At 45.8% G+C, this 27,739-nt stretch overlaps 1 protein-coding gene across 2 annotated transcripts; it reads left to right on the forward strand.

Annotated features, from left to right (window-relative positions):
* The first annotated feature begins 952 nt into the window (after positions 1 to 952).
* GTF2A1L (general transcription factor IIA subunit 1 like) lies at positions 953 to 27,739 on the forward strand. 2 transcript variants are annotated; one of them, XM_025184140.3, is made up of 9 exons: positions 953 to 1,398; positions 3,505 to 3,615; positions 5,446 to 5,569; positions 7,739 to 7,794; positions 9,270 to 9,363; positions 11,640 to 12,229; positions 15,937 to 16,215; positions 19,594 to 19,683; positions 27,037 to 27,739. In XM_025184140.3, exons 1-9 carry the CDS (start codon positions 967 to 969, stop codon positions 27,142 to 27,144), a joined length of 1,884 nt encoding a protein of 627 aa, XP_025039925.3. In that variant the 5' UTR covers positions 953 to 966; the 3' UTR covers positions 27,145 to 27,739. The 2 variants fall into 2 exon arrangements, with proteins under 2 accessions (XP_025039925.3, XP_025039926.3); XM_025184141.3 differs by having other exon boundaries at positions 955 to 1,398; positions 3,505 to 3,606.

The raw sequence follows: 27,739 nt of genomic DNA on the forward strand, positions 1-27,739 counted from the left end.
GCTGGCCGGGCATCATATCCGGGTGTGACGACGTGTCAGTGGGATGCAGAGATGCGCTGGTGCGACAGTAGGGTGGCCAGGCATCATATCCGGGTGTGACGACGTGTCAGTGGGATGCAGAGATGCGCTGGTGCGACAGTAGGGTGGCCGGGCAGCATATCCGGGTGTGACGACGTGTCAGTGGGATGCAGAGATGCGCTGGTGCGACAGTAGGGTGGCCGGGCAGCATATCCGGGTGTGACGACGTGTCAGTGGGATGCAGAGATGCGCTGGTGCGACAGTAGGGTGGCCGGGCAGCATATCCGGGTGTGACGACGTGTCAGTGGGATGCAGAGATGCGCTGGTGCGACAGTAGGGTGGCCAGGCATCATATCCGGGTGTGACGACGTGTCAGTGGGATGCAGAGATGCGCTGGTGCGACAGTAGGGTGGCCGGGCAGCATATCCGGGTGTGACGACGTGTCAGTGGGATGCAGAGATGCGCTGGTGCGACAGTAGGGTGGCCAGGCATCATATCCGGGTGTGACGACGTGTCAGTGGGATGCAGAGATGCGCTGGTGCGACAGTAGGGTGGCCGGGCAGCATATCCGGGTGTGACGACGTGTCAGTGGGATGCAGAGATGCGCTGGTGCGACAGTAGGGTGGCCGGGCAGCATATCCGGGTGTGACGACGTGTCAGTGGGATGCAGAGATGCGCTGGTGCGACAGTAGGGTGGCCGGGCAGCATATCCGGGTGTGACGACGTGTCAGTGGGATGCAGAGATGCGCTGGTGCGACAGTAGGGTGGCCGGGCATCATATCCGGGTGTGACGACGTGTCAGTGGGATGCAGAGATGCGCTGGTGCGACAGTAGGGTGGCCGGGCAGCATATCCGGGTGTGACGACGTGTCAGTGGGATGCAGAGATGCGCTGGTGCGACAGTAGGGTGGCCGGGCAGCATATCCGGGTGTGACGACGTGTCAGTGGGATGCAGAGATGCGCTGGTGCGACAGCAGGGTGGCCTGGCAGCATATCTGGGTCTGACAAACGTCTCCGTGTGACGCCGTGTCACAACACAGCAGCCACTATAAGGCACAGCAGTTGGTGCAGTAGCAAATGGGGCCCAGCACTAGGGCTTTGTGTTCCCTCTGCCAAAGGGAGCCGCGTGCTGTCCGGAGGTGGTTGTGCGGGTTGCCAGCCGCCTCACAGGGCTGGCGCAGCGCCATGCGCGCTGGTGGAGAGCAGGCGCTACTCACAGCCCGGCTTGGGCCCGGCTGCCTGCGGATCAGTTGCCATGGGAACCGCAGAGGGCGGCAGAGAGCAGCTGCCCCGGGCGTTACACGCCGAGCTTTATTTCTCTGGCGGAGAGGGAGGCGACGCATCGCTGGGTGGCGCAAGCATGGCTCACGCTAACCCCGTGGTAAGGGCGAGGACCAGGGTGGTTTCCCGCCGGGGTAGCGGGGAGCGAGCAGGAGAAAGGGGCCGCTTGCCCCAGGGCGGCCCGCAGTGTAATGCCGGGGCTCGGGGGCTTTCCCCTCGGTCCTGGCCCGAGAGGACCCCACTCACAGCGCGCGGTCCCACGTGGCGCAGAGTCGAAAGTGGGACACGCTCCGCGTTTGGCTTGTGCCGGGCAGGCCGGGGAGGGGCTGCTGCAAGCTCCTGCCCTGCAGCAGCCGGGTGGGAAGGGAGCGGTGCACGCGTGGACACCGCACTCGTTGGCGACGTGAATGATCAAGAATGGACTATTAAAACAAAATCTGGAGGCTAGAGTTTAGTTTGAAAGCCTTGGACGCTTTCTTTATTAACCAAAAGAACTGTCTTGTGTGTGAGGGAGTAAAAACATTATGGTGTTGAGAGTAGTTTTTGAGTAAATATGATCTAGTTTGGATAACTATTTCTGAAGCTTTCCTGAAATGAGTTAGCTGGTGCTAAGGAGAAATCTGAATCCTCCACTCAAATGTATTTTTCTTAGGCCCTGTTTTTGAGCTTCCTTTTTGAGCACCAGAAGTCTCCTTGAGCATCTGGAAAGTTTCTAGCATAGTAGGTGCTATCTGAAATAAGTGAGAACTTTTGCCTGGCTTTAAGATGTGAGTACATTGAAGTAATGGAGATTCAAAGTTTGTAGGATTGGAGCCTTGATCGTTTTCACCGTCTCTTTTATTTATTTATTTTTGTCTATCTTCACATTTTTTACATTCATCACTCCCCCAAAACTGCATCCTTGTTGTTGTTTGTTAGATCAGTTTTCAGCTTCCCTATTGAACATCATGTTGTGACCATTATGTGTGTGAAATAAGAATAGAGCTGCCTATATACATGCTCTATGATGATTTTGATAATCTTTTTAAGTATTTAGTGTTGGAATTGTGAGGTTGCAGTTCAAGATCTGTATAACATATCAGATTAGGACTTAATTTTTTTGTAAGACTTCATATTATAAAATATAACTTGGTCAGTTGCCTTTGAAAGCAAAGGTGTTTTATAATAATTTGACCTCAAGATATCTACTGCATTGGCAGAGGAAGTCAAACATTTGATATGTGGGCCATTGAGGTTCTTAACTATACTTTTGTTGAGCTGATTTTACTTTACTTTTTTACAGTTGATAAGTTGAAATGTGCTTTGGAATGTTTCCAGAATCTTTAATGTCACCTGCCTCTGTTGTCCCTCTCTCCCTCCCACCTGGCAATGCATGCATAGTAAAAGCTAATCTGTTAATATGACTGTAGGGTCATGCCCTATAGAGAGAAACTACTGGCTTGATCAGAGGGCCAAAAATCTTCTCCAAGTTGGATTTTGGTGCCTTAAATTGATCAAGTCTATTGACTTCAGTGTAATCTGAAAATTTCTTATTTTTATTGCAACTTTTGAAAATGTCACATAGTTTTCTTCTAATTTTGAAGTATGTATTGATAATGACTGTTGTTATAACATGAAATAGCAGCACAATAGCTACTACAATCATAACCATGAAACAGTAACCCCCACTCTCTATTTTTCAGTTCACAACTGAAACCAACCAAACTGGAAAGTGTTTTTTTTTAAATGTTCTTCTGTATATTGTTAGTTTCTTCCTAGAGTTTCTTCATGCAGCTTTTAGCCAGTGCTACAAATGCCAGCCTGGGACAGAATGTGTTAGTTTGAGACTATGCTGGAATTTGAGGGCCCTTATGGGGGTTGATCTAAAAGTAACTATAAACAAAACAAAAAACAGTAAAATTCCTAATTAGGTCCAAATCCTAATTTTTCCTTTGATATTTTATTGTTAGTTTTTAATTCTAGAGTGCCATAAGTTAATTTACACAGATTTGTAGAAGACGACTGTTCTGGCTATGTAGTTATCCCAGCAGTTGTGTTGTCCAGTATCTTCAGCAACAAATCACACTGTCCTCTGGATCTGTTCATTTTATAATATGCACGAAGCTAATTTACAAATCCTGCCTCTAATTAGAGTGTGTGTACTTCATTTGGAGCTATAGCAAATTTTTTCCTGTGTTTTATATTCTTTAAATTGTGTTTTATTCAGCCTAAACTTTACAGATCAATTATTGAAGATGTGATTGAAGGTGTCAGGGAGCTCTTTGCAGAAGAAGGTGTGGAGGAACAGGTCTTGAAAGACTTGAAGCAGGTTTGTTGGGTAATGACAACCATTTTTTTTGGAGGGAGGGTTGGAAGGCGGGAATATGTTGTCTTTTGCTTTTCTTTACCAAATGGATATCAAAATGTTCCATAGAATCTCTATGTGTAGTAATTCCACACTCTAATAAGAATATAGCACTAGGGATATATTATTGATCAGCTGACATTCTAAATATAGATGAACATAATTTGTTTGGCGGGAGGGGGAGAGAGTCAACATGGTTTCTGTAAAGAGAAATCATGCCTTAGTAGTCTACTGGAGTTCTTGGGGGGGGGGGGGGGAAGGAGGGGCGGGGGAAGGGTTGTCAACAAACTTGTGGTTAAGAGGGATCCAGTAGATATAGTGTATATAAATTTCCAGAAAGCCTTTGACAAGGTTCCTCACCAAAGGCTCTTAAGTAAAGTAAGTTGTCATGGGTAAGAGGGAATGTCCTCTCATGGATCGATAACTGGCTAAAAGACAGGAAACAAAGGATAGTTTTCAGAATGGAGAGAGGTAAACTAGTGGTGTCGCCCTAAGGGTCTGTCCTGGGACCAATCCTTTTCATCTTATTTATAAATGATCTGGAGAAAGGGATAAACAGTGAGGTGGTAAAATTTGCAGATGATACCAAACTGCTCAAGATATTTAAGATCAAAGCAGACTGAAGAGCTTCCAAAAGATCTCACCAAACTAAGTGATTGGGCAACAAAATGGCAAATTAAATTTAATGTTTCTAAATGTTCAGTAATGTACATGGGGGAGGGGGACATAATCCCAACTACACATACAATCTGATGGGGACTAATTTAGCTATAATTACTCAAGAGAAAGATCTTGGAGTCATTGTGGATAGTTCTCTGAAAACATCCACTCAGTGTGCAGCAGCGGTCAAAAAAGCAAGCAGAATGTTAGGAATAATTTAAAAAGGAATAGCGAACAAGACAGAGAACATCTTATGCCCTCTATATAAAACCATGGTACACCCACATCTTGAATTCTTCGTACAATATATCTCAAAAAAGATATATTGGCATTGAAAAAGGTTGAGAAAAGGGCAACAAAAATGATTATGGGGTTGGAACGGGTCCCATATGAAGAGAGATTAAAAAGACTGACTTTTCAGCTTAGAAAAGGGGATATGATCAAGGTCTATAAAATCATGACTGGGGTGGAAAAAGTGAATAAGGAAAAGTTGCTTACTTGTTTCTATAACATAAGAACTAGGGGTTACCAAATAAAATTCAAAGGTAGCAGGTTTAAAACAAACACAAGGAAGTTTTTCTTCACACATTGCACAGTCAGCCTGTGGAACTCCTTGCCAGAGGAAGTTGTGAAGAGCAGGACTTAACAGGGTTCAAGAAAGAACTAGATAAATTCATGGAGGTTAGGTCCATCAATGGCTCTTATCAGGATGGGTAGAAATGGTGTCCCTAGCCTCCATCAGAGGCTGAGAATGGGAGAGGGATTGCTTGAAGATTCCCTGTTCTACTCACTCCCTCTGGGGCATCTGGTATTGGCCACTGTTGGAAGACAGGATACTGGGCTAGATGGACTTTTGGTCTGACCCACTATGGCTGTGCTTATGTTCTTATGTATTTTTCTAAGGCCCCATGTGATAAAGTACCTTCCATCAAATTGGAGATGCACGTATCTTGAGAAACTAGAATTGGACTCAGGAGGGTTCAGATCTTGTAACTATTCTTAACATAATGCTGTTAAATGGTTTCTTAGATTGTTTAGTTCTCAGGATTATCCTGATAGTTAAAGTACCTGAAAAGCTTAAATATATTAATAAATGAAAACATTTTTGGCAACTTGATTGTGTCTTATTAACACTTTTTGCAGGTTTGGGAAGCTAAGGTGACTCAGTCTAAAGCAACAGAAGGATTCTTTAAACATAGCCACCATTCCCCCCAGTTTACCTTGCAGTTGCCACACAACTTACATCGTGCTTTGCAGACATCGACAGGTTAGATATCTGTTGACCTCTCTCAAACATTGCAATTTAACAGTAATTCAGTGTTTCTGTACCCTCTTAATTTGAATTGTGTGTTGTAGGCCAAATTCTGCTCTCTTTGTGTAGATCTAGAGTGACAAAGAGACACTGTGAAACTGAAAGCGGAATTTGGCCCACTCAAGGATAAATTCTGTTCTGATACACTAGTGGATTTTCAGATTTTTGAGTTTAATAGAGCTACTTCAGATTTGCACAGATATACATGAGATGAGAATTGTAGCTCTCTGCCCTGTAGGCCAGAAGTGTTAATTTTAAACTTTGGTGTGTTTTTATGAGAAATGTGGTCTAATTTGGTTTTTAATTTTTGATTGATTCTTTCTGTGTTAAAATTCATACTAAAAAGAAGTATCCTAATGTAGACACCCCAGGTTGAATGGGCAGCTTTGCTTACAGCATTTTCTATTTGTTGAGTGCCTGACTGTGTAACATTAATGTTCTGTTAATGTTGTAATAGTGTTTTTGAACATGATAATAAATACATAGGGATATAGTACTTTGGGGCGTTGAGTCTAATTCCCAGTGAGTTGCAGGCAACCTCGTCATATCCCATTTATAAATGTATCAGTTAATATATCCAAAGTACAGATGGCACAAGGAGATCAACTTCTAGATTCACCCACTATTGGGAAACATTACCTTCTAACTTTTCCAGTAGATATAGGAAATACCTATGGTAGAACTGGCTCCATTAAAGGTAACACAATTGTAAGGGTATGTCTAAACTACATGGCTCCGTCGACGGAGCCATGTAGATTTGTTTGTTCGGCAAAGGGAAATGAAGCTGCGATTTAAATAATCGTGGCTTCATTTAAATTTAAATGGCTGCTGCGCTGGGCCTACAAACAGCTGATCAGCTGTTTGTCGGCTCAGCATGCTAGTCTGGATGCTCCCCTGCCGACATGAAAGCCCTTTATTGACCTCCCCGGTAAACCTCATCCTACGCGGCATAATGGGGAGGTCGATAAAGGGCTTTCAGGTCAGCGCGGGAGCGTCCAGACTAGCGTGCTGAGCCGACAAACAGCTGATTAGCTGTTTGTCGGCTCAGCGCATCAGCCATTTAAATTTAAATGAAGCCACGATTATTTAAATCGCGGCTTCATTTCCCTTTGCCAATCAGCCTAATCTACATGGCTCCATCGATGGAGCCATGTAGTTTAGACACACCCTAAATGTGAATGGATTCTGTTTGTTTTGAGTGGGATGTTTAAAAGCAGGCAGCACTGATCTAACTCTTCTCCTTTTAAGAGTTTTATCATTGACTAAAATGGAAGCAGATAAACAAATGCTGAATGCTTTTAGAAATCTTTCTGCTACTAGTGCCATTGGAGGTGCACCAGGGCAGGAAACTGCTTACAATTGAGAGTGTTGACAATGAAGTACAGGCAGTCCCCGGGTTACATGGATCCGACTTACAAACAGGGTAAGGCAACCCCGCACTAGCTGCTTCCCCCCAGCAGACCAGGGAGACGCGAAGCTAGCGCCCCCCCCCCCCCAGCAGACCAGGGAGACGCGGAGCGGCTTTTCTCAGCAGACACCTCAGCTTGAGAATAAAGGACTGAGGGAAGTGAGGTGTGGGAGAATAAAACTGAGCTCTGGAGAAATGTTTGGCTAGAATTTCCCCTACAATATGTACCAGTTCCAACTTACATACAAATTCAACTTAAGAACAAACCTACAGTCCCTATCTTGTACGTAACCTGGGGACTTCCTGTACATTTGATATGTGTATTCAGTCATGTTAAATGGTTGTGTAATAAATGGAAATGCTAAACTTAATTTCTACAGTGCAAATCACTTAAATAAACAAGCTGAAGAGTTAAAAGATTAAGCAAGGTCTAGTGAATGACAGTACTTTTTAAATATTTAAAATTTATAAACTTCCGAAATACAACATGGACTTGTTGAAATATTACATAATGGCAAATGCATTGAACAGTATTCAGGATTGTTCACTTATAATTTATTTATGGGTCAGACATCATATATAAAGTAATCTGTCTTGTCCTTGTAGTCTGTATTGACAGAAGCTACAGTGTATATACAATTATTGAATTCTAATGCTTTAGGGTGCCTAGTACACACAAAAAGAGATACAGTGAAATACCTATTGTTTCTGTTTAGCTTCTTTAGTCATCCCTGCTGGAAGAGGAATTCATCAGTTCACAACAGCAGACTTGGTATGTAGCTTTAATATTATTTTATTTTGAACTTGATAATATTTAAAGCTTTAAACGATAAAGTTGAGGTTCTCTGCTTTCGTTAAAGGACTTAGTAGGAGGCTGATGTGAAATATATTTAGTGTTTAGATACTCTAGACCGGTGGCTTTCAAACTTTTTTTCTCATGACACAGTTGAAGAAAATTGTTGATGTCTATGACCCAACATATTTTGACTAGAGTGTGGGCTCTGGGGTGGGGCTGAGGATGAGAGCTTTGGAGTGTAGGAAGGGGTCAGAGCTGGGGTAAGAGGGACTTACCTTGAGTGGCTCCTGGTCCGCAGTGGTGCTAAGGCAGGCTTCTTTTCACTGAAGACTGTGCTGCATCCCAGAAGCAGCCAGCAGGAGGTTCCCAGCCAATGGGAGTGCGGAGCTAGTGCTCGGAGCAGGAGCAGTGTATGGAGCCCTGTGTGCTTCCTTCCACCCCACTTAGGAGCTGGGCCTGCTGGGCTTTTTCTGGGGCTCAGCGCAGCGCACCCTCACTGGTCACCTGATCCCCCTGCAGCAATGAGACCCAGTGTCTGACATTCCATGATCCAGTATTGGGTCACTACCCATAGTTTGAAAACCATTGCTCTAAAGAGCTCATAGGCAATTTTCAGTGCCTAATAGTACTTCTCTTGATGATAATTTTGTTCATGCACTACATGTTATACAGTAAACAAGAGAAGGATTCTTTGCTCGGTGTATGCATTCAATATCTGAATAATTTTTGTTAATATAAAAATAAAAGCAGAAAATATAGCCTTTACGGTTTTGATGAAAACTGTTCAAATGTAGCTGTCCGTAGAGAGATGGCTTCAGAGCAACCACCCTTGCCACAGGAGTGAAGGAGGGATGAATGTTCCTGGCTGCTCTGCTGTTAGAACAACTGTTGAAAATTAGTGGAAGGGAATGGCTGCCATTTTTAGAGGTTAGGTGTATTGGTGGAATGACACCCTGTAAAGTGGGGAGCCCTGGAAACAGGCTCAGCTGTCCTAGTAGAGGGCTTTGTGGTTGTGGGTGGGGGGGGGGCACATTTTTGCTTTTAGTTAGGGGTGTCTCATAGTCACATATTGCTGTTAATGAAGTGAAAACCGAATATTATGGGGGCAGGGAAGTAGTATACTCGTGTTTGAGGTGCAGAGAGAGGAGCTTCATGGAGGAGTTTCCGTAGAGAAGAAATAGGAGCTGGAAAGGGAAGGGACACATTAGGTAGGGAGCACTTAAATGGGGAGATGCAAGGATATGTTTAGTGTTCTTAAGTATTCTATTATAAAATGCTGCCCATTTTGCTGTAGCCTAAGGGTCAAATTCATTTTTCAGTAGGGATTATCATGGGGAAAGACCATAGCTTAGATTTCTTGAGCTGCATTTTTCTGTGTGTGACTGTTAGGGCCTCAAAGGGTAGTGCACAAAGATCAATTAATTCCCCAAGTAAATCTGCTGTGTGTCTAGGGTGCTTCACAAACTGGTGCGACTTTGACTCTCCCTTCGGGTATTGCTTATCCTATCCATGTCCCTGCTGGAGTGACTCTACAGACTGCATCTGGTAAGATTAAGAAAAGTTGAGCTGAAATGCTACTTATAAAATCTATACTGTGTGTAGATATCAAACGATAAGTGCATGGGGCATACACTGTATGCTAAAGTAAAGCATAGGTGGATACATCAATTTATCTTCCTGTCTTTTTTACTTTGTGAACCTGTAGCTGCTCATGAAGTGACTTCTATTGACCAGTTACAATGTCTTTGTTAAATTTGCACGTATAATAGTGCACCATTGCAATGCTATTTAACATCATTCCCAGGCAACACCATGCTCTTTGTTATGGCGCTCCTTCTGTATAGTTCTGCTCCTGAACTGCTATAGTTCTTTGTCAGCCCATGGCATGTCGTCCTCCTGAGGGAAATGTGGAAAGCCAAAGTGGCTTATCCAATCTCCAATAGACAGATTCAGCCTCTTTAGGGTTGCTTTTCTTGAACTTCTTTGTTTTGATCAACTTCCTCCATCCTACCTCCCCTGTCCCCACTTTTTTTCTTTAACAAGATTACAGGCTATGGCCTAAAGGGCTGTGTGGAAAAATTAACCCTCTCCTTGCACACACAAGAACACTTTGAGAGGAAGGCAGCCTTTAGTGGTGTAACCAGGGGCATAGTTTGGTGGGTAGAAGAGGGGCGGGGGCCGAGCATGCACCGGGCACCTGGGGTTCGGGACACAAGAATGGCTCGGGCCGGCTCTGGTCATTAGGCGGGCGCCTGTGGGCACCACGTTGGGGACCACTGCCTTAGGGTATGTTTAAACTTAAAATGCTCCAGTGGTGCAGCGGCTCCACCTTTGTGCTTTAGTGTAAACCAAGGGTGGGCAAAAAGCCCTCCGAGCGGATGGATCCAGCCCTCCGAGCGGGTGGATCCAGCCCTCCGAGCGGGTGGATCCAGCCCTCCGAGCGGGTGGATCTGGCCCGCAGAGGCCCTGCCTCCAGCCCTGAGGCTTTGAAGTGCCGCTCGCAGGCGGGAGGAGATGTCACACACTCCCCTGCCCCCAAACCCTGATTGGCATGGGGGCAGAAGAAGCGTGTGAAGTTTCCTCTGTTTTCCGTCCCCTCCCTCCCCAACCCTGTAAGGAGCGCACTGCACTTCCGAGTGCCGTATGGTCACCACAGGGCGAGGGCAGGGCTAGGGAAGCTTTGCACAACTCCCTTGCCCCCAGGCCAATCAGGGCTTGGGGGCAGGGGATCACATGATGTCTCCTCCCGCCCTGCGAGCAGCGTGTGGCACTTTGAAGTGCCACATGCTCCTCGCAGGGTGAGGGGTAGTGTGGGAGGAGGCTTTGTGCACCTCCTACCCCCAGGCCAATCAGCCTGGGGGCGGGGGAGTGTGCGAAGCCTGTTCCTGCCCTGCCAGGGCATGGGCGCCTAGTGGGAAGGGAGGGCAAAGGGGCTCCCCCACCCCCAGACCAATTATAGTTGGGGGGGGGGGGGGGAAGCCCAGGAACATTCTGACCCCGCCCTTTCCAGGGTGGCCTGGGGCCACTTTAAAATTTTTTGCCCATCCCTGGTGTAAACACTACGTATGCTGATGGGAGGTCTTCTCCCATCGGGTAATCCACCTCTCTGAGAGGGGGTAGCTAGATGATGGAAGAATTCTTCTGTCTACTTAGCAGGTCCTACACTAGATATTAGGCTGGTATAGCAGCGTTGCTTGGGGTATGGATTTTCCCCTGAGAGCGAGCTGTACTGATGTAAATTTCTAGTATACACTAGGACTTACTCTCTAGATAGCATGTGTTTGATTTACGTTAATGCCCCCATCCTTGTGCTGCTGCAAAGTAGGAGTGTTGTCTCCAATGCGAGCCTTTGGATGGTTGGTTTATATCAGGAGTGTCAGTGGGCTGCCACATACTTATTTACATGCGTGTCCACTGGTATGGCCACTCAAAGCTACTGTTGGCCTTTGTACACTATTCCTGGCTACTAGGAGCTGTGGGAAGCAGTATCTAGCCCATGCTGCTTCGCGCAGCTCTCAATTGCCAGAAATAGCAAACTGCTGCCAACGAAAGCTGTGAGCAGCCATACCTTTGGACACACAGATAGATAAAGCATTTGGCAGCCTGCCAGGAGCTAACACTGATGAACTGTGTTTGGTCCATGGGCTGCCGCTTGCCTACCCCTAGTTTATAAGGTGGTTTCATACTCTAAGGCCAGAGTAGACCATATAACTGAATGAAGCTGGGAATAGGCAGTTTTAGCATCTGAATTCTAGTAGGTGAGCATCATCTTAACACCCAATAGGTTTTTAATAATCCAATACTAATACTTTTCTTTATAGGGCACCTCTATAAAGTAAATATGCCTGTAATGGTTACACATGCTCCAGGAGGTACAAGTATTCTGCAGCATCCTCTTCAGCAAATATTTCAGCAGCTTGGGCAACCTTCAGTACTGCAGGCCAGTATTGCCACTGTTGCAAATGTGAATGCATCATCTGTTCAGGCAACTGCTGAAAGACTGTCATCTCAGGAAGCCCTACTCCAGAATCCTACTGTATTCCAACAAAGGGAAGTGGAAGGAAAACACCTGGAAAACTCTGCAAATCCTATTGTATTACAGGAACATACTAGGAGGCAGCAGCAAGTTACATCTAACACAATGTTCAATCATCAGGCAGACTCCGCAGAAAAATCCCAGTACACAAACCTTCAAACAGCTGTGTTTACTTCTTCTGATGGGGATTCTACCACTGAGCCAGTGGCAAAGAATTCATTCGGCATAACTGTGCAAGACCAATTATCCACAGAGCCTCAAGATTCAGTGCAGCAGCAGGTGTCTGATGATATCATTGAGATGATTATTCTGGGTAATGACTTGGATGCTAATGCCCTTCTAAAAGAGCAGGACAGCATTTCTATAACAGAAGAGGTAAGACCTTCATTGTTTAAAAATTTATAATGAATTTTAATTTGGCATAAATATCTAAAGAAAGAAGATACTTATCTGAAGAATGAGTTTATTAAAAGACAGTCAACAAACCTATTTACTAGCAGCACTTCTACTTTTTAAAAATGGAAAATGCTAAGAATCTAACTTTTTTTTAATAAGCAGATTACACGTTTACACTTCACTCCATAGGGACAACAGAAATTATCTACTTATTTTTACTTTCTGATTTTCATGCATTAAACTGCCATGTCATTGTAACCTTGAAATCATAGGTCAGATCCAAGCCATGATAAGCAAATTGCCTTTTGAATACAGTTTGGCTAGCAAATGAGGAGTTTGTCAGACTGTGCTCACATTCAGAATTCAGAAATTACATTTTGTGATGTGACTGAAAACGTGAAAGAAAAATGTAATTCCCTCAGTTAAAAACAATCATGATCATAGGCACCAATTGCCCCTCTAGCTGGGGAGGGTCATTGCCGCAGGCCCTGTCCCTCCTCCACCTATTTTCTCAACTCCCTGCCCAGTCTCATTCTTTCTCTCCCCCCCCCCCCAAGTGTGCACCGTCCCTGTACCTCCCTCTCCGAGCCTCCTGAATGCCAGGAGGGCACTGGAAGATGCGGGGAGTGGTGGGGGAGAGGAGGCAGGAGTAACTGAGGGTGGGAAATGAGGGAGGAGTTTGGTTGTGGGCGCTGAGCACCTGCTATTTTTTTTCCTGTGGGTGTTCCAGCCTCAGAGTACCCACAGAGTTTATCCTGTGATCATGATTCAACTAATGCTGTGTAAATAATTAGCACGTCTGTGGGCTGCCCACACCCTGAGTGCTGACTCCACAGCTCCCATTGACTGAGACGTACGGCCAGTGGGAGCTGCAATGAAGGCACTTGTGGGCAGAGGCAGCAATTTTTCAGTAATAGTGTGCTGTGACAGTTCTGTATTTTTTGTGTCTGGTTTTGTAAGCAAGGAGTTTTAAACTGTGGTAAAATTTGGAAGTATACTAGACAAATCAGAGGGTGAGGGGAGCAGGGGAAAGCTTTCAAGCCAGCTCCCCCTGTGTATCCGCTTACATGAGAAGCTTGCCCCCCTGCTCCCCATGCTGCTGCCGCAGTAGCAGGACAGCGGTGCAGAGCAGGGGAGGCTGCCATGGAGCAACCTCTGTCTGCAGTAGGCCTAGGCTTGCTGTGGTACAGAGGCTGCTCCATAGAATGTGTCAAGAGGCAGCAGTGTGGAGATGCAGGCAGGAGCCAGACTGTGTGGGGAGCTGGGTTTTTAAACTGACTCATCTCACGGACTGGCTCCCGCCTTCCACCCCTCACTGCTGCCTTTCATAGAGAGGTGGCAGCAGGGGGCTCCTTGGCAGTGGAGCCAGGAGCACAATGGCTACCAGCTCCTCCTCCAGGGACTGTCAAATACTAGTGTAACTGATAGCACTTGGGCTACGTCTACACTGGCCCCTTTTCCGAAAGGGGCATGCTAATTTTAAACTTTGTAATAGGGAAATCCGCGGGGGATTTAAATATCCCCCGCGGGATTTAAATAAAGATGTCCGCCGCTTTTTTCCGGCTTGTAGAAAAGCCGGAAAAGAGCGTCTAGACTGGCCCGATCCTCCGGAATAAAGCCCTATTCCGGAGGATCTCTTATTCCTACTTTGAAGTAGGATACTTCTCTTGGCATACTAGTATAGGAATAGTTTAATAGTTAAGTAACCACATGAATTCTTAGCAGTTACTCGATTTTTCTATAGTACCCTTGAGTAGGGATGGCAGCCAGTGGTCTCTGGCCCCACTCCGGAGAGCTCCCTGCTATTCTGCACTGCTGCCTCTGTATCAGAGGCACAGTGCAGGGTGCCAGGCAGGCAATGGTCCATGAGGGGAACCAGTTTAAAAACCAGCTCTCCTCGCAGATTGACTGCTCTATGCTGCTGCCTCTGATAGAGGCAGCAGCATGGGGTGGCAGCAGCCCCTGTCCATGGGGGATCCAACCTTCCCTGCAGACAGAGGCTGCTGTGGCGGTGTGGAGGAGGCTGCCACAAAGCAGCTTCTATCTGTGGGAGCCCAGGCTGGCTGTGAGCAGAGGCTGCTTTGCGGCAGCAGCTCCTGTCCACAGGGAATTCCAGTTCACTGTGGACAGAGCCTGCTCCTGCCTCCTGTCTGCAGGGAGCTCATTCCCCCTGCAGACAGGGGCTGCTGCCAGGGACCAGCCTTTGTCTTCAGCAGGCCCAAGTTCACTGTGGACAGAAGCTGCTTCGCTGCAGCCTCGTCTGCCTGCCCCCATGCTTCTACCTCTATTAGAGGCAGCATCGTGGGAAGGTGGGTCAGGTAGCACTGCGGAGCCAGTGTTGCGGTGGGACTGGCTTTTAAGCCAGCTCACCCCAGCATCAGCTCCTGTTTTTCTGATATAGAGGTAGCAAGGGCGGGGGGAATGCAAGTAGTCGAGATGATTAACTGATAAGCCTAGTATCTTTACTAATACACTACAGCTGTTGAACTGTGTTGCTTTAGCTCTGTACATGAAGACAAACCCGAAAGTATTTGTTCCTGAAAGTCATCCGTGTTAGTTGATGCACCAGATGTTTTGGTATCAAAGAATTGCCTATACATAAATACATGTCTTTTTGTAGCTGGATGGTGTTTTCTAATGGAACACTTGTCCATCAGAAAATTTTAAATTACTTGAAATTAAAATAGTCTATAGGAATATTTTGTTTCTAACAATTTTCTTTAGGAAAGGGTTGAAACTATAAGTATTTTTAACTTTTTTTAAATTTCAAAATGACTTGTGCTAAACATTTTTAATATTTATATTATAATAAAATATAGTAAACCCTAATGCTAAAGGAACATAAGATATGAAAGTCAAATCAAAACAATAAGATTTTATCTAAATGAAACATTTCAATTAAAAATGATAGGATTGTTTCTGGAAATCATATTTTGTAATGTTTTTAACATTTTTTTGCTATTTTTTTTCAGAATGTTGATTTCCTTTGGAACAAATTTTGATTTTAGAATAGTTCTAATATCTGTTTTTTTTTTTTTAAAAAAGGGAAAGTTGCTGTGAGTACTAGAGACAATATTTAAAATCGTTTGAAAAAATGGTTTTCATAACATTGAAGAAGTATTTGAAATGGGGTTCATTTTAAGAAAATACAACTAGATTTTTCAATACAACTAGATTTTCACAGGGCACTCATAATTGGGACTAGTCTTTTTTTAAAAAAGAGCTCTATTCCCATTTAAATACCTTAATAAGATAACAGATTTTTCAAACTTTTAGTATCCAACATATCTTTTAGAGAGGAATGGGAGCTTTTGCATATTTGAGTTATTGTGAAAAATTGGACCTATAGGGTACGTTTACACTACAGAGAAAATCGAAACTGCTGCTGTTGATCTTCCAGGATTTGAATTAGCAGGTTTAGTGAAGACCTGCTAATTTGAATTGAGAGGGTCGCTCCCACTGATGCTGGTAGTCCAGCTTTCATGACAGGTAAGGGAAGTCTAATGAAGCATGTTCTCCCTTTCACTTCCTGCAGTGTGGACAGAGCCAAAAGTTGAGTTAAGGTACTGCAACTTCAGCTATGCAATTAATGTAGCTGAAGTTGCATATCTTAATTCAACCTTATGCTGTAGTGTAGACATACCCATAGATTTCAAGCTCTCATTGAACTTTCTTATTGCTGTCAGATGGAATCAACTATACAGATGGAATCTGACTTACACACAGAAAAGGATACCTGCAGTGACATTGATGGGATCATTCAGCTAGATGGAACTGATGATGTTTTTCCTAAAGAGGAAGTAGAAAATACAAGAGATGCGGAAGAGAATGAATTTATTGGTATTATTGATGCAGAGGATCTGAAAGTGCTGGAGGAGGAAGAAGATGGTGACAGTATTTCAAATTCTGAATCCGGCAGCAGCAGCAGTGATACTGAAGAGCCCCAAATAGACATAATTGAGGAGGTAATTAATTTACATATTCTAAAGCAAGTCAGAGTAATGTGCTACCTACATGTCTTGTTGCTTAGATACAGAATATCCATTGGTAGATTTGAGGCAGAATACATAGTTAGCCTGTGTTTTCAGAGCAGGATTTAATAGATACTAGGGGTGCTGAGAACTTCTTGTGCAGATCATGAAAAATAGGAGGCGCTGCTATGATGTCTGTTGCTTGTTGAATGAATTAACATGCTTTTAATTACAAATATTTGAGTCTAGGAGTGAAATTCTGGCCTCATTGAAATCAAAGGCAGCATTGCTAATGGTTTAAGTAGGGTCAGGATTTTATCCTGAGCCTGTATCCTGGGAAGCAGTGACTTTGGGGTAATAGTGGATAATCATCTGAATATGGACTCCTAGTTCAATGCTGTGGCCAAAAGTGATAATGTGATCCTTGGATGCATAATGGGGGAATATTGAGTTTAAATTAACTCTTTTTGTTACTGGTATGACTGCTATGCTATTCTGAGTTCTACAATTAAAGTAGTATAGAAAGGGTTCAGTTAACAACCTCAAGATCTCGTATCCCTTGAATTGACTAAGATTTCCCAGTGGATGCCTATAGCTGATAAGTGCGTAGATGAGAAATTAAGCCAATTCTGGCAAAGAACGCTGTCTGGCGGTGGCTACATATAAGCTCTCTGTCTCCAGCGGCACCGATATGGGCCCAAGCACTCTTCTTAGGTTGGGCGCTCTGATCTTCATGGACACATTGCTTGACCTCAGAGTGTTGGGCACCATTCATGATGGTGGTCCACCAGGTTACCTGATTCTTCGCCTGCCTCTCCCAGGTGTCAACGTTACTGCCACACTTCACCAAGGTGTTCTTAAAAACATCCCTGTAGCGCTTCCTCTTCCCACCACAAGACCTTGTCCCAGGCCTCAGCTGAGTGTAGGAAATCTGTTTAGGCAAGAGTGTGTCAAGCATCCTGACCACGTGACCAGACCATCGTAGTTGCTTGTGGGTGACTATTGCCTCAATGTTGCAAGAGTAAGCCTCTGTGAGGACACTAATGTTGGTCCATTTGTCCTGCCACATGATGCCCAGTATTCTCCTCAGGTACCTTTGGTGGAGTTTTCTAAATTTTTAATATGTCGTCTATCGGGCGTCCAGGCTTCAGCTCCATACAGCAACGTTGGGATGACTGCAGCATTGTAGATGTCGATCTTGGTCTGCGTCTTGATGCCAAGAATGATTTAAAGAATTAGAAAACATATCTTTGTTGTAATACAGTCATCCCTTAACCTTTTCTTGCTTAAGCTAATTGAGCTCAGGAGCATAAGTACTTACTGTGAAAACAAAATTTGATAATAGCCTTTCTAGTAGACACAAGATTATAATGAGATCCAATGGCTGGGATATTGAATCTAGACAAATTCAGACTGCAAATAGTAGGGAGGGTAATTAATCATTGGAATAACTTAACGAGGGCTGTGGTGGATTGTCCATCACTCACAATTTTTAAATCGAGACTGGATTTTTTTTTAATTACTAAAGTTCAAACAGGAGTTAATTCAGCAAAGTTCTATGGCCTGAAATTGGAAAGCTAATCAACTTCCATTTGTCAGGAGGCAGGACTTTCTGAAAGGTGATTCAAGGAGAAAAATACATAGTTTTTCTGTGACTAAGCATTCTTTAGCTGTCCTTTGTCTTCTGGGAAATAAACAGCATGCACTGCCTCAGTCTCCTTCCAATTTTGTGTAGTGTTTTAGAAGAAATGGAAACCTAGAATTCATAGACTTTAAGGCCAGAAAGGACCACTGTGGTCATCTTATGTGACCTTCTGGTTAACACAGGCCATAGAACTTTCTTCCCTAGTGCCTCCTGGGGCTCTAAATAGAGGGAGCACATCTGCATTAGGGAAGTCTGCCTTGGACTTATTTTGTGGCTTCCCTTCAGTGTAGATGTTCTTTTTTGAAATAAATTATTTTGGAATAACTGTTCTGGAATACAGGCAGTCCCCGGGTTACGTACAAGATAGGGACTGTAGGTTTGTTCTTAAGTTGAATCTGTATGTAAGTCGGAACTGGCGTCCAGATTCAGCCGCTGCTGAAACTGATCAGTTTCAACAGTGGCTGAATCTGGACGCCAGTTCTGACTTACATACTGATTCAACTTAAGAACCCCAGGCATCCCCAAGTCAGCTGCTGCTGAAACTGATCAGCGGCTGATTCCAGGAAGCCTGGGGCAGGGGCTTCCTGTAGTCAGCCACTGGTCATTTTCAGCAGCTGCTGACTAGGGGACACCTGGGGCAGAGCAGCTGGGGTGCTGCTGGGTTGGTCCAGTGGCACCCAGAGCGGCGCTACGGGACCAACCGGCAGCGCCCCAGCTGCTGTACCACAGGCATCCGGAGCAAAGCCGCGGAGCACGGGGGCAGCGGGACAGCCCAGACGCGCCGTGGCTATCCTGCTGCCCTTGGGCTCCGTGGCTTTGCTCTGCTTTGCTCCCCGTCCCCCTGGTCTGCAGACCAGGGGGACGGGGAGCAAAGCGGCGGAACACGCGGGCAGCGGGACAGCCCAGACGCGCCGTGGCTATCCTGCTGCCCTCGGGCTCCGCGGCTTTGCTCTGCTCTGCTCCCCGTCCCCCAGGTCTGCAGACCAGGGGGAGGGGGAGCAGAGTAGAGCAGAGCGGCGGAACCCGCGGCCAGCTGACAGCCCAGACGCGTCTGGGCTGTCAGCTGGTCGCGTGCTCCGCTCTGCTTCCCCCCCCCCCATGGTTTGCAGACCAGGGGGAGGGGGAGCAGAGCAGAGCGGCAGAACGCGCGGCCAGCTGACAGCCCAGACGCATCTGGGCTGTCAGCTGGCCTCGTGCTCCGCTCTGCTCCCCCCCCCCACCCTGCAGATCAGGGGGAGGGGGAGCAGAGCGGAGCACAGCAGAGCGGTGGAACGCGCGGCCAGCTGACAGCCCAGACGCGTCTGGGCTGTCAGCTGGCCGCGTGCTCCGCTCTGCTCCCCCTCCCCCTGGTCTGCAGAGGGGGGGGGGAGCAGAGCTGGCCGCGCGTTCCGCCGCCGCTTTGCTTCCTCTCCCTGGTCTGCTCGAGACCAGGGAGAGGAAGTGCCCCGTTTGTAACTGCGGATCCGACGTAAGTCGGATCCGCGTAACTCGGGGACTGCCTGTAGCTTATTTCAAAATTAAGCATGCAGTGTAGATGTACCCTGGGAGAGAAAGGGGTGTTAATTTTGTCAGTATTGAAACTCTTACTCCTAATTATAGATCTCAGTCAATTTGGGACATATAAATGTGAAGAAATGTCTTGTGCCCAGTGTCTTGTATTACACCATGTATGTTAGACTATTTAAAAAGATACTAAAAATGTTTAAATGAGAACTTTTATTCTTAAGGACCCTTTAAATTCCGGTGATGATGTCAGTGAGCAGGACACACCAGACTTGTTTGACACAGATAACGTAGTAGTATGTCAGTATGACAAGGTACAGTATATAATCTTTTCTGGAATGACTGATATGTGTATTGCTTTTCTGCTCTCTTCCTATTTTTATATCTTGGTTCCTGTTCCTGTCTTAGAGTGCGTGTGCATGTGCACGCATAGCTTTGCAGGCTGCTACATACTTGCTGTTTGGATTGTTATGCTTTTTGTTCAGATTGTTGACTTAATTGGTTCTCAGTTATTACAAGTTTTAATTGATAACTTATCTGTCTTTTTCTGATTGTGTTTGCTTTTTGTCTTTTTTTTATTGGTGTTCTGGGGTGCATCAGAGTATAACTGGTCCCAATTGTGTAATCATATGCAATTACTTAAATTTAGTGAGATGAATATTCCTAGTGACTTCAATAAAATTACTCACGAGTAAACCTAAGTATGAGTTGGGACACTTCAGTGGGCAATAGGAAGGAGAAGGGAAGTGTATGTTTCTTAACCTGGTAGTAAAGTCTTACTAACAGGATTTTAAAAACGTTTATCAAAAATCCATCTTTCTAAATAAGCAAAGAAATTAGTTCTCAGTGAAGACAAGTGACCTGTCCTATGTTGTTCAAAATAAAGTTCTTTCTGAATGATAGTGGACAAACAACAACTTTAGAACTCAGGCGGCTGATTTTTTTTTTTCTGGTTTTGTGTACCTGAAACTCAGAATGGAAAACCAGACTTTGTTAGAATTAATCTTCTCTTGAAACCAAGCATGGTAAGTTTCAGCTTTAACAACCCAACCTGAATTGTGTAGAAAGCTCATCTGAATCTGAGTTGCAGTGCTTTTATTATGATGCTATGATACGTATCTTACAGAGAACTAATACTATAAATGCTGGAGTTTTAATTTTCAAGAGGAACTTTTCAAGATTTTTGCGTGGATGAATGGAAAATTTGATCTGAAATTTATTTATATTGATGTGGAGCTTGAAACTGGAGCTGCTGTGCAGGGATTTCACAATGTGATTAGAAATTCAGAGCTATGGAATGACATGGAAATATGAGTCTTTATTCTTTTGTTTAATACTATGAAATAGTATGTTGGTTCCTTTTCCCAGACACACTAGTTTTCCTGAAAAAAATTCTAATGGAGGGAGGAGAGATTGAAACCATGATCTCTTTAGCCAACTAGCAGAATATAATTCTTATAATTCTGTTACAAATTATCTTCAGGGCTGTTAAACATAGTGAGAGGATAGAAATGGGATGAGTTGTCATTGTAACATGTTCCAGCACCTCGAAAAAAATTTCTATCACAAATATCTTGATTAGAAAATCAGGACGCACTCTTTTTGTTTCATGGGCTTGAAAACCAATTCATGTTGAGAATCTGAAGAATCTATATATGAAGCTACTGAATTCCATCCCTTTCATGATGAACTGCAGAGTTTGTGCTGCATGTAGCTTTTTTCATAGGTCTACAGCATGAGACAGAATATGTATAGATTTAAAATGATAAATACCCACTTTGTGTGAAACACTTTATATGTTTTAGCCATATTTTTGGTTGGTGTATTTTTTTTGGCCTTTTCCTACTGTTCTATGATGTCTAGTAATGCATGCAAAATACAAAAATAAAATACATAGAGATGGGTAGCTGTATCAATTTTCCTAATTAGATGCAATCTAGGTGTTGATATTTGATTTCTCCCCCCCCCCCCCCCGTGGTGTCAGACTTTCCAGTACTCTATCTGACTTCTGCTCAGAAAAGATATTAACTTAAATATTAGTACCCCTGTCCCCATCAGCTTTGACAAGTTTAATGGGTTTAGTTTGTAGAAACCAGTCAGTTGCTGAAGATGTTCTACTAACACACTACTTCTCCGAGTGCTTGCTCATGTCCATTCCAGTTAGGTGAGTGCACACTGCACACGCGGATTCTATACCTTTTTCCCTTAGCAGTGTCCGTCGGGCCAGCCAGGGAGCCCCCTGGAGTGGCACTGGCATATTGGCACATATATACCCCTGCTGGCCCTCCATCCCTCAGTTCCTTCTTACTGCCCGTGAGGGTGGAGGTAGAAGTAGTTAGTCTATACCTTAGTGTTATGCAATTCTCAGTTTTAGTAGTTTAGATTAGTTTAGTAGTGTAAATAGTTTTTCAGCTGATCTTACCACGGAAAGTTTCCATGTTTTCTCTCCCCCCTCCTCGGAAGGGGATGCCTGGGCCGCATGGCTTTAAATCATGTGTGAGGTTCTCCAAACTTGTACTCCTGTCTGAAGTGCCTGTGAGATGGCCACCACACTGATGGCTGTCAAATTTGCGAGAGCTTCAAACCGAGAATGAAGCAGGAGCATAATTCCCACCTGAAGCTCATTCTAATGGAGTCCTCACTTCAACCAGTGGCACCAGGCATATGCAGCGCACCGGCTTCCGTTAGAGAACCGTCGTCGCACTGAAGCATGCGGCACCAGTGAAGCCCTCGTCATCAAGGCACCAGTCAGTCCCTGACACCATTGAGAAAGAGGCAGCGTAGGGGAAGATCCCCTACAAAGCACAGCCTTAAAGTGCACCACAAGGATGAGCATGCAGCCAAGTTGGTGCGTTAGGAGGCGCAGGCTCCCAGACCATGGTGGCACCGGTTGAACTCGACACGAGGCAAGAGTACGGCACCGAACACGGAGATTGAAGAGGTCCAGCAGCTGTTGATACTGGAGGCCTTTGATATGGCACGCAAGCTCATAGAGCTCACTTCATCCCTGGGATCGGTCACAATCACAGATAATGAGCACTGGCCTCCTCCATCAGCACAGGAACCAGCCATTCTCCTGGCGTGGCCAAGAGCTCTGGTATACGCTCCGCCCCTCGGTACCTTTGCTGGTACCAATACCGGCACTGCAGCACACCCCTCCTCCCATATGGGTAATTGTATCGGTGCCTCTGATACTACCAGCACTGGCCCTGTTGGATTCCAGGGAACTGACTGCATCGGCACCGCCTTCCATGGCACTGCATACCCTGGTACCAACTATGATGGGACCGCTCTACTCCTCAGTACTGCCGGTGCAGGGACAGTACTCGCACCTGATGCTGTCTCCAGCACTGCTGATCACATTACTGGCACCAACCCATAGGGGGAAGCCATCAGTGATGGCCAGGCATAGATCATCCCATCATTCCCTAGTGCCATTGTCGGCTCTGCCTTGGTCGGCCTTGAACTACTTCTCTGAGTCAGAGGCTGACTCCATCCACTCCAGGGCCTTGTCCTATAGATCCAGGTTGCGGCACCGTTTCTGATCTCAGCACTGGTCTCAACATCCCAGCCCAGCCTCCCACCAGACATGGCCATTCCAATGACAGCCACAATAACAGTGGCCCTTCTGAGCTCTCTGGGTGTACCATCAGACTCAGGGGCCTCAGCAGTCTAGGCGCTCCTTGGTGACAGCTCAGTCCAGAAGCACTCCCTCTCCTACCCCTTTGACCAGACCCTAGCTTCAGAGGCAGAGCACCCTTCATATAGGGAGGTCATCAGACCAAGTGCAGAAGGGGAAGGTACGGAGTGCCAGCCTGCTGTACCAGTTGCTCCACCACCTCAGGCAATGCAGCAACTGAGAGAGTTTTCCTCTTCTTTGCCAGAAGAGGCACTGGCTGACCCTGCACCTTCTATGCCCACCATGGATGGCTGAAAATTTGGGGGTGCAGGCGGAAGTGGTGGTTGAGGACCTGAATCCTATGGTAGACCTGTTGATGGCAGACGCTCCGTCTAAGGTTGTGCTGCTGCTTAATAAAACCGTGTCCAAACTGGCTAAGACCTGGTGGCACGTGGCCACCTCCGTAGTGCCCACCAAGAAGGGGGTAGACAGATCCTACTTCGTCCCTCAAACAGGACGTGAACATCTATACTTCTGTCCACCCCCCAGTTTGCTGGTAGTCCAGGCGGTCGAAGACAAGGTTCCCTGCACATACTCCCAAGAGCAGGGAACAAAAGAAGTTGGACTTGCTGCGCAGAAAGACTTACACAACAGGAGGGCTCCAACTCCGTATTGCGAACCAACAAGTGATGTTGAGCAGATATACATACAACACATTGTCTGCAATAGACAAATTCAAGGAGCGCCTCCTACAAGAAGTGAGGCAGGAGTTTGGGGCCTTGTTGGATGAAGGCAAGGTGGTCTCATGCATGGCACTTCAGGCGGTGTTAGACACAGTGGACTTTGCTGCCCATATTATGTCGACAGGGGTAGTCCTGAGATTCAGTGGTTGGCTTCAGGTGTCGGGGATCCCACCCGAAGCCCAAAACAATCTGCAAAACCTGCCATTTGAAAGCACCGCTCTGTTTTCCAAGCAGAGTAACTCAAGTCTACATATCCTTAAGGATTCCAGGGCTATGTTAAAATCCCTGGGAATCCATACCCTGGCCCCTATATCCTAGGGCTACCCTGGGAGGCCCCTATACCCTAGAGCTACCCTGAGACCCTTCCAATAGCTGTTTAAACCTGACCAGGGCAGAATGTTACAATAGTAACAATAATAGAAGCAGACGTCAGGGTTCTAGGTCTGTTTTAGAAAGAGGATGAGTTCTGCCCCCTAACCAGCAGCCAAAGACATCATTTTGAAAATATGTTCGAGGGCAGCGTCCCACCTCCAACATAACCCCTGAGGTGGCACAGGATCCATGTGTTCCCTTTATTTCGACTGGCTAATCAAAGGGTTGTCCAGGGACCAGGTTCTCAGACATAGACTTTATTAGGGCTCTATTTCACAAGCTGGTTCTCCTTATAAACAAGGAGAAATCCACACTTAGCTCCACCCAGAAAATATATTTAATTAGGGCACACCTGGACTCTACAGTGGCAAGGGTGTCCCTCCACAAGGCCAGGTTATTAGCCATCAGAGCAATAATAGAAGGCATCAGAGCCTCACCCTTTATGACGGCTCGTACTTGCATGAGGCTGCTAGGTCACATGGTGTAAAGTGGATATGCTATCCCCTTCCTGTCCCACTCACCCTCCCTCCCTGTCCCTCTTCAGGGACCCCTCTCACAAGCAACACGCCTTCATGGTGCAACACGCCAGGCTGTGACTGCGACAACTTCAGGCATAGCTGGCTTCTGTTCACAACCCAGCTCGAGCGCTGCTGGATGCTCTACTCACAGTGCCGGAGAGGTTCTCCAGTCCCTAGACTGGTGGCTACAATAGCAGGTCATGTGCCATGGAGTCCCATTTGCCAGATGGACCCCCATCAGCTGGTGATCAATGCGTCGGACATGGGTTGGGGAGCTCACCTATCGAACCTAAGAACTCAGAGTATGTGGTCCCCCAGCAAGAGTGCTCTCCATATAAATGTCAGGGAGCTCGGGGCAGTCAGTCTGGCCTGCCTGGTGTTCCTACTCCACCTGAAGGACAGGATAGTGTCAGTGCCATTCACTGTATCAAGAAACAGGGTGAGGCTCATTCTTCTCCTCTTTGCAAGGAAGGCTCTCCTCCTATGGGACCTGTGTATCGCACATGGAATCCACCTGGAGGCATCCCACCTTTCAGAGAATCGCAATGTACTAGGAGGCAGGCTCAGCAGATCATTCAGGGCCCACAAATGGCCCATTGGGGGACATCTTGGAGGTAGTCTTCCAGAAGTGGGGTTATCCCCTTCTTGATCTGTTTGCTTCCCAGGGAAACTTCAGGTGCCTGAGCTACTGCTCGTATTTGGAACATGGGAAGAGGTTGCTAGGGGACACACTCTTGGTACGGTGGCCCCAACATCTCCGCATTCCCATCCTTCCTTCTACTGCCAATCAGGAGGTATGCAGTGTTGGTCATTCTAATAGTCCCAGCGTGGCCACGCCAGCATTGGTATCCTGAACCTACCAGTGGAGGAGCCCTTCGTTCTACCATTGGTTCCAGATCGGGTCACGCAGGACCTGAGAGGGGGTGCTATGCCATCCAAACCTGTCATCCCTCCAGTTGGCAGCCTGAAACCTTTGTGGTTAACTGGTCAAGAACAACTCTGTTTGGAGGCAGTCAGGAGGGTCCTGGTAGAGAGTAGAAAACCCTCTGAGGGTTGACTACGAGGCTAAATGGAAGTGCTTCTTGCTCTGGGCTAATGGGGCAGGAGTCGACCCAATGAGGGCCTCAGTCCTTCCTTATCCTGGACTACCTCCTTCACCTTCAGCAACAGAGCCTATCAACCTCCTCTCTTCTGGTCCATCTAGCTACCATGCTGCATTCCACCCTGGTGAAGGGGGCATGTCGGGGTTTGTGAATGCACTAATCTAGCAATTCCTCAAGGGCATAGACAGGCTATACCCATATGTGCTCCAGTCCTTGCCCATGTGGGATCTCAACTTGGTCTTTATGAAGCTCATGAGCTCCCCCCCCCCCCCCCCCCGTTCAAACCCTTAAAAGCCTGCTTCCTGACACACCTCTCATGGAAGGTAGTGTTCTTGGTGGCCATTACCTCAGTCAGGAGCATGTTGGAGTTGGGGCCTTCACATCAGAGCCCCGTTATACAGTATTTTCTAAAGACAGGGTTAGGCTCCCACTCATCATTCCTACCCAAAGTTGTCACATTTTCACATGTCCCAGGACATCTGCTCCCTGTTTTCTTTCCCAAGCCCCATGCAACACTGAAGGAGCAGTCTCTGCGCTCCTTAGATGTGAGGAGGGCCTTGGCATTTTACATTGCTAGGACAAAGGTCACCACAACTCTGTTTCTATAGCAGAGAGAATGAGAGGTCTCCTGCTGCCAGCCCAATGCTTGTCCTCATGAATCACTTCCTGTATCATGACCAGTTATGACTTGCGGGGTGAGAGGTGCCACCACTTACAGCCCACTCCATGAGGGTACAGGCCTCATCAACGGCGTTTGTTGCAGAAGTGCCCATTCTTGAGATCTGTAGAGCAGCCACGTGGTCCTCCATCCACACACATTTATAACTGATTATGCAATTGTACAGCAGGCTTGGGACGATGCAGCCTTTGGTAGGGCAGTGCTGCAGTCCATTGCAGATTAGGCTTCCAACCCCACCTCCAGTGGTATTTCTAGGGAGTCACCTAACTGGAATGGACATGAGCGAGCACTCCAAGAAAAAACAGTTATTTACCTCATAACTGTTGTTCTTTGATGTGTTGCTCATGTCCATTCCACGTCCCACCCACCTCCTCTTTGTCGGGAGTCTCTGGTAAGAAAGAACTGAGGGGGTGGAGGGGCAGAAGGGGTATATATGTGCTGATATGCTGGTACCATTCTAGGGGGCTCCCTGGATGGCCCAACGGACACTGCTAAGGGAAAAAGCTCCAGAATCCGGACATGCAGCGCGCACATATTTACCTGGAATGGACAAGAGCAACACACCTTGTAACTGTTGTTCTTCGAGATAAGTAACAGTTTTTGTGGAAGTACTGATTTTCATTTTTTAATCAGATTCATCGAAGTAAGAACAAATGGAAGTTCTATTTGAAAGATGGAGTAATGTGCTTCGGGGGTAAAGACTACGTGTTTGCAAAAGCCATTGGAGATGCAGAGTGGTAAATTTAATCCTCACCGGAATAAGTGAAGCATATTTTTATTACAATATATTATGTAACCTTCATGAAACAACTGAACTTGCTATGTTTTGCAATTTAAAAAAAATTAAAATGAAACTGCATTTGTTAAATAAAATATACAAAATTGAAAATTTAGTTTTGTTTCTAATAAATGCAGATTAAGACTGTTCTGTGTTCTCTGTTCTGTCTCTCCTTATTTATTTTGTTTCTTTTTTACTAAACATGTAATCAGAATGAATAGTTTGAAATGATTGTGTTGGATCTGTAAATGAAGTGACTAAATGTATATAACTTCAACTCCTTTGTTCTCGATAAGAATTAAAATACAATAATTTTTAATGTTTGACTACATAATTCTTAGTGATTTATGTTAAAAGAAATGAGACTGTAAATTTGCTTTAATTTCTATGAATGTTTGTTTTTGTTGAGATACTGATATGTTTTAGCTACCCTCTTCCCTTAGCTTCAGTTTAAAGGCAGACCAGATGTACTTCTCCAGCAGTATCAGATGCAATCAGTGCATTTTCTTCAGATATGACATGTACTAAGGAGCAATAAATAGTCTAATTAAAAATGTG

The sequence above is a fragment of the Pelodiscus sinensis genome, chromosome 3 (assembly GCF_052426305.1).
Source record: "Pelodiscus sinensis isolate ZL-2025 chromosome 3, ASM5242630v1, whole genome shotgun sequence".
Lineage (NCBI taxonomy): Eukaryota > Metazoa > Chordata > Testudines > Trionychidae > Pelodiscus > Pelodiscus sinensis.

Coding starts and splice junctions, on each gene's coding strand:
- GTF2A1L (XM_025184140.3), top strand. CDS start 967: ATGCAGAGATGCGCTGGTGCGACAGCAGGGTGGCCTGGCAGCATATCT. Junction 9,364..11,639: donor GACTCTACAGACTGCATCTG/GTAAGATTAAGA, acceptor TTTTCTTTATAG/GGCACCTCTATAAAGTAAAT. Junction 16,216..19,593: donor AAATAGACATAATTGAGGAG/GTAATTAATTTA, acceptor TTTATTCTTAAG/GACCCTTTAAATTCCGGTGA.